The sequence below is a fragment of the Bremia lactucae genome, linkage group LG17 (genome assembly GCF_004359215.1).
Source record: "Bremia lactucae strain SF5 linkage group LG17, whole genome shotgun sequence".
Classification (NCBI taxonomy): Eukaryota; Oomycota; class Peronosporomycetes; order Peronosporales; family Peronosporaceae; genus Bremia; species Bremia lactucae.
In genome coordinates this window covers 387,573-406,011 of record NC_090626.1, presented here as the reverse complement: position 1 = coordinate 406,011, position 18,439 = coordinate 387,573, and the positions used below count along the sequence as shown (strand labels likewise).

Genomic DNA, 18,439 nt, shown 5'->3' with positions numbered 1-18,439 from the left:
TAGAAGTCTAGTAACTTCTACCATTTGAGGGGATTTCTCCTCAAATACGTGGGGACCTCTTCCCTCAACGTCTTCCGAGTGTGATTGCGCTATCACAGTCGGGTCCACTACGGTCGACTCTCTACTCGACCTTGGATCATCGTGTTGTCCTTTCTGGGCAACCGGTATACTCCTTGAATGTCGCCCACTAAGCGTACATTCATGTCTCAATCCACTCGACCTATTCGAGTGGTGGACCTTCGGCGCTGCCTGTGCATTAACACAGCCGCCGGCAGCTGACTCCACATTGTGATTGGTAATCACACTGTGATCTTGTGCAGCTGTACTAGCGACCGTACCACAAGTGAGGCCATCGCACTCACTCGTAGTTTATCTACACGCTTGTGGACGCTCCAAGACGTTCATCAGATGGCCATCTGATGAATAAGTGGCAGGCATCTTTACGAATCGATGTTGCCAGCTGATCCTTAGCTCGTATTTTCTGAGCCAAGGTAAATCTAGGATGACACCAAATTTGTCATCCAAATCCAGTACGATGAAATCATCATCATACTGAAAATCTCTGAACGTGTGGTGTAATTTCACTACGCGTTTCATCACTGTTATCGATGCGCCTGTCGCTAGACGCACCGTCATCCTCGTTGGAGGGATGTCATGCTCAACATATTTGAGCCTACGACCCTCTAGTGACTGGCGAAGAATAGAGTTATTCGACGCTCCGCAGTCCACTAGGGCTCTAAGTGACAAATCGTTTGTCAATTTTAACTTCAAGGTGATGAGGGATACCTCATCATCAGGTGCAGACACACATAATGATTGCGTGTCTGGAGCAACTTTTGTCAAGAGATTTGCAAATTCTCTGGAGGTTGCTGGATTAGTAGGGCGTTGCATCCCTACTGACCCTGACCGTTTTTTTGGCGGTCCGCTTCGCTATTGCGATTTCGCAACAACGTCGGATCCACGACCGTTGCCCTTTTTGGCATACGGTCCAAGATTATGTTCAGTACCTTTCGGTACTGGACGTGGGGCACTACACTCATGAGCGTAGCGTCCTAATTTTTGGTAGCGATGGCAATTATGCGATCGCTTATTGCTCGAAAAGCGAGGTCTCTCGCTTTCAACGTAAGAAGGTCCATGGGTTCTGGACCTCCTAACACGTGTCGTCTCGGAGGACGATATGATGACGAGCTATCTTGAGCCTGTCTCAAGCTAAAATCTTCCTGTTCCGCAACGGATATTGCTTCTTAAAGCGTATCCAGTTCCAAGCGGAACAGGTGGGTCTTTACGGGGCCATCCGTAAGACCTTGCATGAACACCGCCATCAACGTGTGTTCATGAACTGGGTTATTTGTGATACAACTCGCTAAGAGCCGTATGTGCTGGGCATATGCGTGCACATCACGCTTGCCTTGCTTGAGTTTCAGAAGCTCTGAACGAGCTCTGAACTCAGCCCTTGGTGGTTCAAACGTTTGTTTGAGTCGGGTTTTCAAAGCCTCTAGCGACTCAAAGACGTATGGGTCGCGCAACTTAAGGCCCAATGCCCAAGTTTTGGCACGACCTGCCAGATTTGATTGAGCGAATGCGACTTGCATTTGCTCATCGATGATGTGACGTGCCCTTATGGCATTAATAACTCGACAAACCATCTCAAGAGGGAGTCTTCTTCGACTCCCCTATACTTAGAGATGTCAATCTTGAAGGTTTCGAAACGACGCGTTTGCGTCATCCCAGGTACAATGGTCTGTACTGTTGTAATTTCAACAGCTCCGCCTGTTAAGAGCCTTGCTGATTCAGCCAGGCTACTTTTTCCTTCATCTCGTCAAATTCATGTTGAATGAACTTGGCGATGGTTGAATGGAGGGCATCTCTGTCTAAGTTGGACAGCAATGCCAATTGCATCGATTCCTACGGTCGAACTCATTCGTTCAACCGCACTCCTTTCTTTGTCACTTAGAAAGGAGTAGCTTTCAGGAGAAACGTGATGCGTATTCCCACTATCGTCTAACATGTCCATGTTAGATGTGGGAAATGTGGTCCTTGGACGGACTACAAAGTGCTTCCAGGTGTAACGGGGCTCTACGACTTGTACTGTTTCAGTATAAGTCCACTTCGCACTGCTTCAGTTGTGAGTGGTGCCTCTCGTTAGGTGACGTACTAGTACGTATAGAGGAAGACTTCTCTTAAGGCAAGTTAGCTTAAGAGTGTAAAATAAAAACTGTGTTAATATATTTAAGTATCTCTTCTTTCTATCTGTTAACTCTAACTTAATTGTTATTAATACTAAACATGCAACTGAATTCTTATCTTATCTGCCTTTCTCTTTTGTTTATCTCTACAGCTGATTAGTCTGCGGAATAAATAGATATAATGGTCTATACCTTTCAATCTGTTAATGCTAACTTAATTATAAACTAAAACTAAAATTGCAATCGAAATCTATTTATGGATAAGAATTCTGAACATTACTATATAAAGTAATATCCTCCAAATATTATTTACCTTTTGGATAATATATTAATTAACAACCTTTCAGTGGTAATTTTATGTAACGATAAACCCCATTACAGTGGCCGCATTACGACGTCGCCTACAATTACACATTACTGAAAGAAAGGGATGAATAAGCTCACATCGAGACCAATTATTCATTGAAGCGCCCCTTTAGCATTGCTGTTTCGTGCCAGTTGGCATGCCGACTGCGGTCAACACCTGACAATACTCATCTTTCAGGTCTATTAGACTCCTTCAAAACGACCGCCATATTATTAACCCCCTGTTATACCGGAAACAGTAGCCGCACATAAATATTCGAACGTGAACATGGTCCGCCATTGGCGCTCGGATCGCAATTTCCGATAGCAACTGTGATTAAAACTGGTCGAGGTCAGATCAGATTGCAGCAAATCCATTTAGAGTGTACATACTCCGACTTTAATAAAAAGCGCATAAATAATGCAAGGATTCCAGTACTGTCACTTCCATGTCATTCAAGCCCTTGCTCTTGCCAAATCAGATGTCTTCTAATCTTTCACAAAGCGACACTTCAATTTTTTACAGACTTTTATCTCGATTGTAGCTCATTATAATCCCCTTCAAAGTGCACCATGTGTAGAATAAAAATACCCGCGTCTATAGCGTCAATTTTGAGACTACCTTTAAAATGTAGATCTAGACTCCTAATTCGTCGTCACTAATTTTATTTTGCACTATCAAAGCTAAATTTCTGGATGCGAGAAAAGGATGGGAATACCGCCTCGAAACAGCTTAAGAAACAGCTTAAAGATCTTTTCGTGCATGAACAAGACACGGATCAGTCCACGGTTGCAATCGTGAAAGGCATTCCCCAACTTTCTTTTTCAAAGGACATCCCATCTTCTCGTATGGCTCCTGCATCCTCGACCGCACTCTTTACGTCCGAGGATGCCAAAGCTGCTTTAAACATTTTCTGTTGTGTGTGTGGCATCGGTTCCCTTGGTATGCCCGCGAGTTACGCTCGTGCAGGGTGGACATTTGCAACCAGTGCGTTAGTGTTCATGGCGTGTGCCAATATCTACTCGTCCATGGTACTCTCCAAGGTTCTTCTCGTGGCGCCCTCGACCGTAAAGACGTACAGTGACCTTGGTGAATGGGTTGCTGGCACATGGGGCCGCCTCGTCGTCCTCGTGTCCCAAATGGGGGTGTGCCTCCTCTTGCCCTGCGCGTTCTTAGTCCTTGGTGGCACAATTCTCGATGTGCTATTTCCAGATTGTTTTAGCCAATCCGAATGGATCATTTTCATGGCCTTGACCGTCATTCCGATGGCACTCATTCCGACAATGAAAGAAAGCACGGGCATGGCGCTTGCGGGGTGCCTCGGTACGATCGTCGCGGACGTACTGGGCATTTCGATTCTAACGTATGAAATGCGTGGACACCCGTCACCTCCGCCGACAAATGTGACCGCGCACCAGGTCATCAATACGTTTGGGAACCTCTCGCTCGCGTACGCTGCCGCGACGGTCATTCCGGACCTCCAGCGCCAGCATTCACAGCCGGAACGCATGCCACGTGTCATTATAATCAGTCTCACCATGGCGTCTGCTTTTTTCGTCGCAGTAGCTCTTTCCGGGTACTCTGCAAGTGGTTGTCAAATGTCCGGGAACCTCCTCTTTTCGATCGTTAATACCTCGGATCCGTCTGCTGTCACATCACTTGGCTTTACGGCCGATCGTGGCGCAATTGTCATGACGTTCTTGTTTATGCAAATGCATCTCTCCGTGGCCTTTTCGACGTTATTGCATCCGGCCTTTTACATGTTTGAGCGCATGATTTTAAAAATGCATCAAGTCGAGCCCGTCATGGTGATGGAAGGAGAGGACAAACACTCGTATCTAGACGCCCCAACGCCCGGGGATTTAGAAAACACTCGACCACGCGAATCGCGTCGGCCCATGTCAAGCCGTCACGGTTCAAGCCGCAGTCGAGTGTCGGGGTATAACAGGATGGTCGCGGAAGAAGACATGTCGGATTACGCGGGCCGCAAGAATGTGCTGCGGTATGTTGGACTACGTCTTGTGCTCATTACGACGTTGGTCGTTCTTTCCATTGTACTGCGTGACCACTTTCTCGACCTGGTTGATTTCACTGGGGCTTCCTTTATCACCCTCTCGAGTCTCATTTTGCCTCTTTTCTTTTATATGAAAGTTTATTACCACAAGCTCCCCGTGTGGGAAAAATTCGTGTGTGTTGTAATTGCTGGAAGTTGTACAATATGTGGAGTCTACGTCGTAATTTCGTCGGGCCAGAATCTTTTCCATCCAAGCCGTAACGATGGCGCACCGACGTTCCCATATTGTACGGAGGCGTTTCAGAGTGAGCCGTACTACGTCCGGGATGAAGTTATGTAGGGAAGTTTGTAGGAATATTTGTATGTCTTACGAGCTGACAATAGATGCTGTGTTTGCTCACATTGCGATAAATTACAAAATTGATCATAAATATGTTAATTGCAGGTTTAAGTTTTTGATTTTTAACAATCTCGGAAAATGCTATTGGAATCGTGGTTGTGGCAATAGGCTGCCAATTATTATCTTGACCACTAAAAGGTCGAATATTGAGGAGATGGTAATGTAACGACTATTATGTTGTCAGAAATTTTGATTTCAGATGCCAAACATTTATTACAACGCTTAGGGTAGCTAGAGAGGCTCACGGCATTACATAAGAAAAAAAGCGTCGAGGTCGATGCTTTACTCCGCAAAAGAAAAGATTGGATTATGCATCAGATTTAGGGAAATCAATAAAGTATATACTGACACAGCCACAAGTTGAATCTTTGAATTAAATTCCACTTTTTGTTCAAATTACGTATTGGTAATGGCTGTCGAAAAGATCACGTTACATTTGTAAAACAAGTTCTACAAAATTCAGTCCCACATCTAGTAACCCTTTCCTATTCGTTATAAGAGGTTAGAAGTTTTTGGATTACACTGTAGTAGCGTCGTACATGTGCTGTACGTGGTACAACCAAAGTGAACATCAAATCCTAAACGTTAGCGGGGGTTATTAGATTTCGAAGTATAAGCTAATAAAGGGAGGACTGTGCTTTTGCTGAAACAATGTTAGGAGACAGAGTTAGCATCCTTAAGCAGAATTATTTGCTAAAATATAAAATTAAAAGCAAATTGCGACTCATAACACTACATCGTCATCTGCGAAGAACTTTTGACTTAGTAATGGTCAGCTCTCAAAAACTGGCTTAAACGGCACATTTCCAGTCATTTGCAGCCAATTGTCTGCTGGATAGACCACTCCTTGACTCTCGACCACGTGAATTGAGTACGCGTGGCGCGATTGCGGTGATACATTTGCGTGGCTGTAGTGGACGAAAGAGCTATGCAAAAGCACGAGATCGCCCTTTTTGGTAAGGATTGGCTGGCTATTGCCTAAATCATACGGCTCAATTTGCTCTGGTACCTTTTCAAGCAATAAACCTCCGTTTTCCGCTTGCTGCTTTGCAGTAGTCCGTCTCAATCGCTGACGTACAGGCACTGTCAAGTGTGAGCCCGGGACTCCATACAAACATCCATTTTCGAGAGTACAGTCCTCCAACGCCCACCAAAAACCCACGACCGATTGCGGTTCCGTATACAAGTAGCTGCCATCCTGATGGGCTTTTACTTCCCCTCCAATATTCGGCTGCTTGAAAATATACATTGACTGCACTACGACTGGCCGTACATACTTTAAAGACTTAAGAATGTTCTGCACTTGAGTGCTGTAGCTGACCTTCTGAAAGACTGAGTCGAGGTTGTGTAGGTTGTGACCAATTTTATTAATCGCTCCAGTCAATTGTACTACCAAGGTCGTGTGGTCTTTGTCAAAAGCATGTTCCTCAAAGAAATAGCGAATGGTGTCGCCTGATTCGAGAAAATACGTATCGTTCATACGTCGCGTCTGGTCATTGGTTGTAAAGATTGAGCAATGATCATGCACGTCACACTGAGCCACGTAGTCTCCCGCTCGTGAGCGCAATTCGTCGCATGTAGAAGGAGTTAGCGCTTTGCGAAGGATAAGAAAGCCATCGCGATGGAAAGCATCGAGCTGAGCCGAGGTTAAGCCGGACATTTTTGAAGCACGATTCGCTGAATCTTTTTTTTATGCGTAGACCCTGTCGAAATTGATGCCATTAAAAGTAAAATAAATATCTAATTCTTAGCAACGGTTAGCATTGGTAAGAGGATGTGTAGCCATTCGCTGACGTCACAGACGAGCCATGACAGCGGTCTTTTTAACGGCTTCGAAGGACGAAGCTGGGACTTTTTGGCCTTGTGTTGACGCCCGAAAAGGGTTCTGTTTTCAACGGATCGGATGACCTCACTGATAGAGGGCCGTTGACGGCTCATCTCCCGCTTTTGTAAACCGTCTATTCCCGTTGAGAGGCCCGACCGCTTCGTCTATACCTTTTCGTGAAAAGTTTCAAGTGCACCCAAGAGTCGCGGGATGACGATATTGTAAAACGGGATTCGCGACGATTTAAAAACTGTATCCATTTCTCCGAGTTCAAGACTTCAGCGTCGAGTCGTTTCAAAGAACCTTACAAAGAGCCTTTGTGCCTCGTTTCGATGAGCTCTGATTGCGATGAAACAAACTGAAACTTCCCATTGAGTCCATCAAGCAGTAGCTTTAGACGTCATTATTCAATCTTATCGTCGCGCGACTCGAACGTGCGTGGAAGTCGACGTTGTAAAGGTTCGACATATTATTAATGGGTTCATCTACTATTACAACGAATGACGCAAGCGGACGTCGACCGGAATCAATTCTTTTGTCGCCAATTGCTGTCGATCATTCGGTACGTTCTCGGGCGACCCTTTGATATGCAATGTTTCGATTAAAGTATACTAATTCAGTGCGCATGTGTAGAACCAACGGATGGAAGCTGAATTGGATCTCTCGGGACCCGTGAACGTTGTTCGGAAGCAATGGGTAGCAAATTTACAAAAGAAACGCGTGGCTGCTGCTGCGGGCACGGGGGCTCCCATTGGCAATGGAAATCCCTCTTGTTCTGCTTTACCGCGTAGCAGATCCAGTAGTCACAGTCGACGCACTTTATTACAGAAAAACAGTGTGGCAGTGCAGGAAGCAGCTACGAATCGAAGCACAACTCAATGTGCGTTTGAAAAGCGCATCCTTTCCAATGGATTAAATCAATACGCGCTTAATCCATTCACGACCATGTCGTCTGGATTAATAGTCGATAGTCAAATTGTTACGGACATTCAGGAAGAGGATCCGTCGTCCATGCTCTTTAGTGGGCTTGACTGTTTTGAGCTCGAGTCGCCGTCATTCTCGCAGCTTATTTCGTCATCACTTGATAGCGAACATCCTTTACCGTCATCTGCAATGATGCGTGAAAGCACGTCGAATCAAGCGATTCAAGCTACTTTAAAAAAGCGGTCTCCGCAGTGTTTTACGAATGAAGGGAATACTCCCGAGCCTCGCACCCCGCGTCGGAAATTAAACTGTGGCTTGGCGTCGTTTGACGATTTTGATCTTGATTGTAGCACTACTTCCGTGTATTCAAGTGTCGAGGCATTGTCACAATTACAAGTCGATACAAGTACGCGACATCTTTGGGAAGGTTCGGACCTTGATTTAACGAGTCCAGAAGTCTATGCAAACACGTTTCTCGAGGATCTCCAAGTCCCATGTAATCCAGACTTGCCACTCGTACCACCTCCTCTTCCATCGTCGGTTAATTTAAATGACAACACGACAAAAGCATTGAAGACCGACTCGAGCGTGCCCTTTGACCAGCCGCGACTTATTCGTAGTAATAGCATTGAACAAGACGGTTTGCGTCAATTCTTTGAGCAAACAAACTTGGATGGCCATGACGAAGTAGATCCAGTGCCATTGCCCAGTGCTTTGAAAGCGCCCTTTTCAGATGACTCGTTCTTTCCAAGCCATTTGTCACCACGATCCGCGGCTACGACTGTCGACGATTGGTTAACGAGCAAATCTTTCACATCAACATCGACTGGGCCAGTGTCGTCGTTGTTGCCTCAAGGGCAGGCGAATGTATCGACGAAATGGTGTCGGGATGTGAAATCTATTAACGAGTTTGAAAGAGGGACGGATGAGAAAATCTTTTCAGACGATTTTGATCCAGAACTTGATAGTTTTTATTTGGATGCAATTGCTGCGATTGGGACCGACCTGGATTTACTGTCGAATTGACAGTATAAACAAGGAGGTTATTCTTGCGTGAAAGACCATAGAAATAGAAAAGATTAAGACTGTGGGTAATAGAACCAGATTGTATGAAACTCTTAAAAAGCATATGGGTCGTGTATTTTATTTTAGGACATCAAGCGCTTGTGCAGTGCAGCTCCGCGGTGGTTAAACACATAAAAGTCTGGGCTTGAGACCATCGATGCCAGTGCCCTGAATAATCAGATATTAGCTAATGGGTCCTTTTAATAATTATCAACTCGATAATAGAATAGACCTTGATTGCATTGCGTCGTTCGATCGAATGGGCAGGAGCTCGCCAGACGTAAGCAAAACGCCAGCAAGTGAGAGGACAAATGCGATTCCAAGCTCGATAACAACCTAAATCAAAAAGAACCAATCAGACGCCTTTATTATTCACATCTAAAGACAACGATTGGGTAAAATCGACCTCATAGGGCGGCATTGGGGCGTCTACGGTTTCTGTGAGCTTGACATAGAACTCGTCTATTTCGACATCAATTACGGCAATAAGAACTAAAATGAAGCAGCAGTGAATAGATTCTGTTAAAGTAACGTACATTGCACGGAATAATAGCCGGCATGTACCAGCAGCAACGCCCCCACTGCGATCAAAAGTTTGCCAACGACCGCCATAGCTTAATAAGAAGTCACGTCCTGAAGCGTAGTAATTAATACCCCTTCTAATCGGATACGTTTATAAAAGGCGTCCCTTGACGAAAAAACTTGCGATCTACTTATATAGTCATGATGTTCTGGGGTCGAAGCAATTCTTCCACCACGACGTCCGCTACGGAACATGATCCGAGCTCGCGTCCTTCTTCATCAAACGCTGCGATCGTAGCGAATATACCGGTACCGGTTGCACCCTCCTACGTGCTCTCGGAGCAGCGCCGCAACGAATTGTTGCTTGCCGCTCGCTCCAATCGCATGTCGTGGGTCGATAATGTCGATCCCCAGGACCCGCATTCACATCGCCATTGTCCACTCTCAACAGATCAAACCACCTCCATCCTTCCAAGTCATTGCCGTGCTGCCTTCGATAATATCCAAGTCGAAATTGCGACGTTTTGGACACAATTCGACGAATTCACGCACAAACTCCTGCCGAACCGCTTGCACCACTTTCACCAAGCATTCACCGCACCACGTACCACTCTGGAATCTAATAAACCCTATCAAACTTTATTCTACGAACTCCAAGCACAAAAACACGAACTAGAGCACTGGCAACAATCGCCTCCACCCCGCAAAACATTCTCTTCGTGTGATCATGAAATGCTTTTTCTCAGTGGCTTTCAACAGTTTCTTTCCATCCTCAAGAATATTCAAGCGGCGGAACTTGTTTATCGTATTCAATCGTTTGTCAAACGCGCCGAAACGTGGCAACTTTCAATAATGCTTCAAGCACGCGCGTTACAAGACCGACCAGGAGGAAGAATCCAGCACTTTATTCACCTTCTAATCCAACAAATTCAACAATGTCCGACATTACGTGCACTCTTTCAAGGAAACAACGTCTTGACTGTAGAGGATTCGGAAGGAATCAATCTATTGGAAGAAGTCGTGGAAGCTTTTGTATTGGAAAAATTATATGGCACGATTTTAAGTCCGTCGTTGGAAAGTATCCAGGAAGATACGTCGTTTTACAATCGCGTAAAGTTATTGCAATTTGTGACATTTCAACACTTGGATGTACCGGTTCCTATAACGCAAGAACAAGAACGAACGTGGCAAGGTTTGATTGAGCAACTACAGACAATGACACGTTGTCCAAGTCCTCGTCGAAAAATGGATCGTATCTTGCGTCTTTGTCAAGACTTGACAGTGTTTTTAAAACATCAGAATCATGGCCGATTTCCTTCGGCGGACGAGTTCTTACCCGCGTTGATTTTAGTGGTTTTACGAGCGAATCCCATGGAATTAAAGCGGAATGTGGCTTTTATTTTAGAGTATCGAAATCCTCGGAAACTCGTGTCGGAACCTGGATATTTCTTTACGCATTTGGTCTCGAGTATTGCGTTTATTGAAGAATTAAATGGATCGAGTCTTACAATCTCACTTGACGAGTTTAATAAAGAATTGCAAAAGAGTCAAGCAGCGAGTGGTGGTGTATTGACAAACATGCCACGAGCATGTAATGAAGAAGAAGAGGAAAAGGGAACGTACAAGAAAGACCCGTGGAATGGGAGGAAAAGTCACGACGTGAAGGTTGAACAATGGCCACTGCCGACGGTGCTTGAAATTCGTGCAAAACGCTTAGCGTTGCAGCACTCGTAACGACATATTGCAATATGACGGGAGGCAATACTATTTAACACGAAAAAGAAAAGTTTTTTAGTTTTTGACTTTTTGACATTGTGATTTCTGTTTTAGAATATTGGTGTAAGGTTTGTGTAACGTAACGTATTTCGAGTCCGTTCCGATATCCATCCATTTTCGCACCATGTTCTTGCGCACACGTCTCGCTTCTGTCGTGCGTCCCACGGCTTCGTGTGTGACGGCGCGGTTTGCGTCGTACGTGGCCCCTCCACGGGTGTCAGCTGACGATTCTTTTCGTTTTGGGCTCAAATTGAACGATATCAAGCCCGAAGACGACGAGGACGAGAAGACGCTTACGCAATTGAAAGCCGTGCTGAGTCTGCGCAATGCATCGCAACATGAACTCAACAAGGCGCAAGTGGCCGTCGCAGTTGAAACCTTTCAACGTTTCCCGGGCGATACGGGCTCGAGCGAGGTCCAGATCGCGGTTTTAACGCAGAGAATTCTACGCAGTACGACTCATGCCCAAGGCCATAAGAAGGACCATCACTCGCGTCGAGGTTTAATTGCCATGGTCGAAAAACGACGAAAGTTGCTAAAATACTTGCGACGAAAAGATTTAGCCACATATCGCGACGTTGTCGCGGCGCTCGGGCTTCGCTTTACATAAGGAGAGAGACAGAAGGTTATCAACACAAATGGCTTGTTTTGTTGTCGCTTGGTACTATGGCAAAAGACAGTAGTATATATCTAGTTCAGGCTTCTCGACTGAGTACATGTAGCCATGCAATGGCAAAGAACAAAAGGTTTTTCTTAAAGCCGCCCATTTCTGTAAACTACCATTTGCTTTGTAAAAGATGGCTACAGCAACGAAATACGTAGCCATGTGAAAATCCTTTTTTCAACCATGGCTACATGTTCAATTAGAAATGGAACAACTCGAAAATGTACCCATACGTACGAGTCTTACTGCAGCCCGTCCCGTGTCATAATAACTCCATACAGATTCGGTCGGCGGTCCCGCACCAGTCCCCAGCTTGCCCGTCGCACATGAAACTTTTCAAGGTCAAAGCTCTCGACGAGAACTCCTTCAGATTCACGATCGGCAATCTTGAGCTAATCGACCAAGAAAAATTGACATGATTTAAAGACCTTGTCGTGCACTCCACTTTAGTGCCACTAACGTACCAACTCGCCCGTTTGGCCCGCAATAAAGGACGAGCCGACAAACGTAACCTGGATACCATCCACGACCTCGGTACCGACGCGATTTGAGCAAATAACGGGCACCATACTCGCGGCGGCATGGCCTTGCATAACACGCTGCCATTGATCGCGCGCGTCAAAGTTCGGGTCGTAATGGTTACTCCCCATCGCACTTGGGTACAACAACAACTCGGCACCGTGGACGACCAAACTTCGTGCTACTTCAGGGTACCATTGGTCCGACCCAATTGCGACGCCAATCTTACCAAATCGCTACATCGAGATTGCTTAGTGTACCCATGACTCGGCAATGGGAATGGCTTCACGTACCGTAGTCCATACTTTAAACGAGTCGTCCGATGGCGTAAAGTAGTATTTTTCATTGTAGCCAAGACGATCTAATAAATACCGATCGAAATCAGTTCTTTATAAATGTAGCCATCACAAAACCTCGTAAGCGTACCCCCAATATGCATTTTTCGCACCACACCAAGCACCGAGCCATCAGCGTCAATAACCGCGCACGAATTGTAGTACGAACTCCTGTACCGCTCAAAGAAGCTAATCGGAATCACCACATGGAGCTCCTTGGCCAGCAACGCCATGCCCTGTACCAAAGCCGAGTCCTCCAGTGTCGTAGCCAGCTGGAAATTGCTGGCATTAAGCTCGATCGGAAAATAAGAGAATTGAAAAAGTTCCTGGAGCAGAATCACTTGCGCTCCACGGGAGCTGGCAATACGAACTAACGACTCCGCTTTCTTAATATTCTCTTCGGTATTACTGCAGCTCATTTGAGTGGCAGCTACCGTCACTACCTACACCATTTAAAAAGAAAACAAGAATTGCTTAGCTCATGATCGAGCAGCTCAGATACCACGAGTTCGTCGGAGATTTACCCGCTCAATCATTGGAGATGGCGCCTTCAAGCCTGGTGCAATGACATTTGTCGAATTGAGGCCCATCACACTTGTGGTATTGCCTATGCGAACCGATGCGTGCATCGAGAGCGACTAGATTACGACCGAACAGCGCCGCAAAGTGTCTGTGCAGGGTTCAGTACCGAGATTTTAATATTCAGTGTTTTAAAAACGGTATCGTTCAGAATAGATTTTAAGCTTTAATATTTAACTTAAGAATCTGGCGGAAATTGTAATGTTGTAGTTAATTATATTTTTTGTGTTTGACTTGATGTAGCTGTTGTTTGTAATTGCTACTTTTTTTATCAATTTATGTTATAAAAAGAAATTCTTTTTATTTAGCAAAGGACACCAAGGTGCCTTGTGCGAGGGTACATAACCTGCAATTGCGGCCACTGGACGACAAATTCATCGGCCACGTAGTATAAAAGCTTGCCAGTGAGGGACAAGTGATTTACACGTGCAAAGCTCTCGGAAAATATAATTTTTGAATTCATCTGAATGCGAAAAATGCGGAGAAGCAACACGGCCGCACAAACTGGAATGCAAGTACCTTTACCAAATTTAAATGAAAGTAGAAAAAAGTTAGTTCTTTTGTTACAAATAATTACAAAAGTAATCAAGTGTAACCAGGTCCATTGCAAAGCACCAATTCGGGGCGACAGTGGTACACGAGCTGTACACACGACAAAAACGAGCGTAGTGTGGTCCACACCGTTGATAACCAAGATTGCCCGACCTTTAAAATGAATAATTACAGCGTAACCACTGGAGACAAACTCGATTACAAGGGTATCTATCGTACCTCTCGACTTCGCGGAATGACGACAAAGGAATCCTTAATTGTCGGTTTCCAATCCAACTCGGTCTTAGCTTGACTAGTGTTGTCCGTTTTAGCCACCACAAATGTTATGGGAGTATAAACGGCTCGCTTGAGGTTCTTCATGAGCTTAAGCAGCTCCGTTGTGTGACCACCAGAGCCTAGCACCGCCATGACGCGAATTCGTCGACGTTTCTTGCGATTATCCACATGTAATTGATGAAAAAGGGGATTAAGATAACTCGAAATTGGCACTTTGATCCTTCGAGGAATAATCACGAGCCAGACACGTAAGGCGAGGAGCACAGCCAACAGAATCAATACTTGCGCTATCATGCCTTGACCTATTAACGATGATATTTTTATTCAAGCAAGATGGGTACATTTCAATGTTTAAAATAACAAATTACTTGTAAATAGGAAATTCCTCTAAACAGTCAATTTAAATGAATTAAACAAATTCACGACAGCACTTCCGCGCTAGCAGAATTCTTCACCTTCTCCTTTCAAAGTGTCAAGGGAGATCATAAGAGCTTTCCATTAATAAGTGAGCCACGTGTCAACGCAAAAGTAAGCGCAATGGCACTTCTTCGTCGCTGCTTCATACTCGAATATCCTCTTCACGCATTCGCGCAAAGTCGTCTAATAGAATCCACCACGAATTGATCTTCTATTCATTCCTGTGTAGTCGTTCAAATGCGGATCGTTTCCAAAGATTCAGTTAACCGCGATCCTGATTGTCAACGTCGTGTCTTCTTTTTCTTCAAGCCAACCGCGCTTTTTCTTTTCGTGTATTTGTGTCCGTCGGTCTCATTGGGGTACGTGTGAGTTTGGTTGGCCAAAGTCAATTTAGTGTCCTTCTTTCCAAGAAGGACGGGCTCGGATACAAGCATTCGCATCGCTTCTTCTTGCGCTTTTGTAATTGCCTCGATAACGTGCGAAGTCCGTAACAGTGAGTCCGGAATAGCAATTCCACTTGACACGTGCTTAGACGTATTCTTCTTGATATCCAAAGCATCATGTAGCTGTCGCAAATCTTCCTTCTGCTGCCGTTTTCGCTCAAATCGTTTCTTCTTGCTAATACGATAGCTCTGAAAGCGACTTGAAACTTTTTCATCGTCTTCACTTGATTCTACTTTTAATTTACCATGATCGCGTCTCGTAAATGTCTTCGTGTTGCCTATCAAGCGCGTATTTTCAAGATCGCTATCACTTTCATTTAAAAAGGTTTCCAGCTCATCCGTAGCGTTCATAGTCGTACAGACCGAGACACCTTTATATAAATTCACCTTTGGAGAGTTCAATACGTACTGAGGTGTGTTTTCGTCTGTGCCACTTGATTTTTCAAGCAGCATATTGCTCGTAGAAGAAGTCACTGATGTCTCAACTTCACTAGGTAAACTCAGCGAGGCTTGGAGTGATGACGACGATAGGAGATTAACAGCTTTGATGTGGTTTTGTTTGTGATAATGCCCTATTGGGAACTCAATGTCCGGTTTGGTCAATACGGTGACTTGATGCGGACCTTCCGATAATGAGAACGAGTCTTGCAACAACAAAGCCGACGCGGCGCTTGTTGCACGATCGCTTTCACGTGTCATGGTGTTCTTGATATCGTTTTGACGCAAGGAATCCAAAGGTTGTGGCACCACAGCTGTCCCATCTTGAGTTTCCAATGTCGTCGACAACTTGTCACTGCCACCCCCATTACTGCTATCATAAGATTCTGCTTCGATTCCGTGCTTTTTAAAATTCTTATCTTGGCTAATGATGACCAAATTGTCTGGACTGCTAGTATGATTAACTCCCACGCCGCTTGATGTGGAGTTATGATTGACTTGTGTTTGTACAGCATTCGACTCGCGACACTCGTTGAAAGTCTTTCGATCCTTTTCAACGAAATTATTCAGCGTATCTTGTTCACAAGAGTCTCCAACATCCTGAGGATCCTCGCTTAACGCCACCACTTTATTCTCGTCATTCTTACCTTGCGTACTCGATAAACAAGCTCCTGAGTCTGTCGCTCCGTAAACTGCATCCTTCTCGTCGTTACAAGTCGAATGGCAATCAAACACTGGCAAAGGAAGATTGTGTGGCGTGGCACAAACTTCACGAGTATTAGCAGCACTGATGTCATTGATAAAAGCCTCTCGTCGAGTCAACAAGTCTTCACACACGTCAATGGCAACAGGTCTTGCTTGACAACTTTCTGGCATTTGTGGCATCGACTCGAATCGATCATTTTGTTTCGTTTTAACTGCTCTAGTTGACGCGTGGGGCGATCGAGACTTCGTTGACTCTGTTACTGACAATTGTCGCTTTGTCTCGGTGTGACGGGAAGATCGTTTACAATGCACATGTTGCTTTCGTAATCGCTGCTTTGCTGCTACCTCGTTCCCGTCAGATTCCGAAGAATCCGAGTGCTGAAATCGTTGTTTGTGGTAATCACCCTGAACACGTGGTTTGATCAATCGATTCTCCGAAACGAGCACCACATCCGTGTCACTTAACCCTCCATTACTTTCATCATCCGAATAGAAATGTTCCAAGTCGCCAACACGAGCTTTCGGTACCTTGAAATCTTCCAGACACATGATTTCTTCCATCGACACCTTTCGAACACGTGGTGATGGATCGTACACGACTCGTACGCGACGACTGTCTTCAGTCCTTCCCACCGTTTCAATCGCACGTTTAGACTCAATACTGTCTATCCCCTCCTCCAAACGAGACGACCTCTTTTCCGCATGCTCAATCTTTAATTGTGAAGGAGCTATCATCCCACCACTGTGACTTCGTGCAGGTACATCTTCCGTATCATGCGTCTCGACAGACGGCACCAATTCATTCGTCGCTTCCACCATGGCACTCATTACTTCTGAAGGTTCATTCCATGACGTTTCAATCCTCTTCTCATGATCAACGACACTCACGTCCTTCTCACCCTCTTCCTGCGACGTTGTCACTTCTATGAAAGCAGACGACAAACGCGAGCCACGTCGACCGGTTCGTATATCCGATCCTGTTACTTTAATATGCTCCACATAGTCGGCATACCGCTGTGTACGTATCGTTGCTTGAACATGCTGTTTCAATAGCGTCAATTCCGTCTCAAGAAGCCGCAGTTGCTGCTTAATTGTCGTCCCTTTCAACTCAAGAAATGGAATCCCGAAATAATGATGCAACGAATTCAAGCCATAACAATTTAGTAACGAACATTCAAAGTACAATAACTCGCTTGGTCGTCTCCAGTATTGAGATTCGACTCGAGTTTGACATCCGTAGAGCAACTTTTGAATATCTTTTTGAAAAATCTTTCGCTCGGCTCCACGATCACGAAAGTTACCCAATACTAGCGTGGGGATATGCACGGGTACATGGTTTAATTGCTCGCTGACATACTCGAGCGTCTCCGACTTGGTAATATCGAGTAAAAAAATCACACCATGTGCTTCATGGTAGACATTTACAGTCGACGCATCCACGAACGCTTCCTTTTGTATCATTGGTGCAGCTGCTGACCCTCTCGGTGTTCCTGGGAGTTCTTCGTGCTCGTTTTTTTGCCCATTTTTGGCTTTTAGAGGGCGAAATCCGTGGTCAACCACGTCCCAGACTTCACATTTGACATTCTGTTCCAGATCTTGCCGGTACTTCCAATTAATTGTAGCAGATTGCAGCTGTGGCGTCGATTCGTACGTCTCCGGGATAAGTTCGCCTTTGAGCCGCTGGAACAAGGACGTCTTGCCTGTACCTTTCGAGCCGCGTATTAAGAGCTTCATATTATACGTAATACCACCCCGAATACGACGTCGAATGGCGTTGTCCATTCGTTGAATCGTGCGGTCTTTCTTAACGTCTGCCTTATGGTTGGAGAGGCTAAAAAAGCGGCTGCTTGTCCGATGGGAGGGCGAGGCAATTGGAGATAAAGGTGAAGCGCGCGAATCAAAGCTCTGGTCGTAACGTGGAGAGCCATTTCTTGGCGTATAGGGCGAGCGTGGTGGCACGACATTCGAGTTCTGCGGACTTAGACCTCTCTCGGAGCGGCTCACTTCGTTACCCATGCGTGCGGACGTCAGTAATGAGTAGCAGGGTCACTAAATCGAGGTCATTGGTTTTTATTTTAGGACACAAAAGGAAAGCTAATCAGACAAGGAAACATATTTTTTGAAGTATTATTACGAGCCTGGTATTTTCTTTTGTGTTATCTGTCTTACCTCGCTTTCTCTCGTGTCCGAGCGGTTTCCTACAACCGAAACTGACCAAAGCTTTTAATCCGACAGGCTCTAAGTCGTTAGCCGCTATTTCACCTATCTCACCGTTTCTCTTCAAGCATTTCGTACATAGCGTGAAGCGACTAGAATACTGCAATTTCTAACACTCCTTCTCGGCTAAAAACTTACCTTCATATCCGACATGCATTTGGTCGCGTCGAGTGCCTTGGTCAGCTAATCAGCTAGCATCTGCTCCGACCGCACGTACTGTGCCAGCACAATTCCAC

At 45.3% G+C, this 18,439-nt stretch overlaps 7 protein-coding genes across 7 annotated transcripts; 3 read left to right on the top strand and 4 right to left on the bottom strand.

The window, feature by feature from the left end:
• Positions 1-3,227: 3,227 nt before the first annotated feature.
• Positions 3,228-4,886, top strand: CCR75_008180 (uncharacterized protein; the record flags this gene model as incomplete). The annotated part of the gene is made up of 1 exon (XM_067966234.1): positions 3,228-4,886. One exon carries the CDS (start codon positions 3,228-3,230, stop codon positions 4,884-4,886), a length of 1,659 nt encoding a protein of 552 aa, XP_067823553.1.
• Positions 4,887-5,718: 832 nt separating this feature from the next.
• CCR75_008181 (uncharacterized protein) lies at positions 5,719-6,606 on the bottom strand (the record flags this gene model as incomplete). Its single annotated transcript, XM_067966235.1, has 1 exon — positions 5,719-6,606. One exon carries the CDS (start codon positions 6,604-6,606, stop codon positions 5,719-5,721), a length of 888 nt encoding a protein of 295 aa, XP_067823554.1.
• A 640-nt stretch (positions 6,607-7,246) lies between these two features.
• CCR75_008182 (uncharacterized protein) lies at positions 7,247-8,721 on the top strand (the record flags this gene model as incomplete). The annotated part of the gene is made up of 2 exons (XM_067966236.1): positions 7,247-7,333; positions 7,405-8,721. The coding sequence occupies 2 exons, from the start codon at positions 7,247-7,249 to the stop codon at positions 8,719-8,721; spliced, it is 1,404 nt and encodes a 467-aa protein (XP_067823551.1).
• A 122-nt stretch (positions 8,722-8,843) lies between these two features.
• Positions 8,844-9,372, bottom strand: CCR75_008183 (uncharacterized protein; the record flags this gene model as incomplete). The annotated part of the gene is made up of 4 exons (XM_067966237.1): positions 8,844-8,928; positions 8,993-9,096; positions 9,167-9,222; positions 9,297-9,372. 4 exons carry the CDS (start codon positions 9,370-9,372, stop codon positions 8,844-8,846), a joined length of 321 nt encoding a protein of 106 aa, XP_067823552.1.
• Positions 9,373-9,483: 111 nt separating this feature from the next.
• Positions 9,484-11,016, top strand: CCR75_008184 (uncharacterized protein; the record flags this gene model as incomplete). Its single annotated transcript, XM_067966238.1, has 1 exon — positions 9,484-11,016. One exon carries the CDS (start codon positions 9,484-9,486, stop codon positions 11,014-11,016), a length of 1,533 nt encoding a protein of 510 aa, XP_067823549.1.
• Positions 11,017-11,544: 528 nt separating this feature from the next.
• CCR75_008185 (uncharacterized protein) lies at positions 11,545-13,345 on the bottom strand (the record flags this gene model as incomplete). Its single annotated transcript, XM_067966239.1, has 6 exons — positions 13,101-13,345; positions 12,668-13,019; positions 12,535-12,602; positions 12,187-12,477; positions 11,969-12,114; positions 11,545-11,722 (listed from the first exon to the last, which is right to left on the bottom strand). The coding sequence occupies exons 1-6, from the start codon at positions 13,203-13,205 to the stop codon at positions 11,545-11,547; spliced, it is 1,140 nt and encodes a 379-aa protein (XP_067823550.1). The 5' UTR covers positions 13,206-13,345.
• CCR75_008186 (uncharacterized protein) lies at positions 13,346-15,322 on the bottom strand. The gene is made up of 3 exons (XM_067966240.1): positions 13,927-15,322; positions 13,752-13,860; positions 13,346-13,674 (listed from the first exon to the last, which is right to left on the bottom strand). The coding sequence occupies exons 1-3, from the start codon at positions 14,275-14,277 to the stop codon at positions 13,460-13,462; spliced, it is 675 nt and encodes a 224-aa protein (XP_067823547.1). The 5' UTR covers positions 14,278-15,322; the 3' UTR covers positions 13,346-13,459.
• Between the last annotated feature and the right edge of the window lie 3,117 nt (positions 15,323-18,439).

Coding starts and splice junctions, on each gene's coding strand:
- CCR75_008186 (XM_067966240.1), bottom strand. CDS start 14,277: ATGATAGCGCAAGTATTGATTCTGTTGGCTGTGCTCCTCGCCTTACGT. Junction 13,861..13,926: donor TCATTCCGCGAAGTCGAGAG/GTACGATAGATA, acceptor TTCATTTTAAAG/GTCGGGCAATCTTGGTTATC. Junction 13,675..13,751: donor GGTGCTTTGCAATGGACCTG/GTTACACTTGAT, acceptor AATTTGGTAAAG/GTACTTGCATTCCAGTTTGT.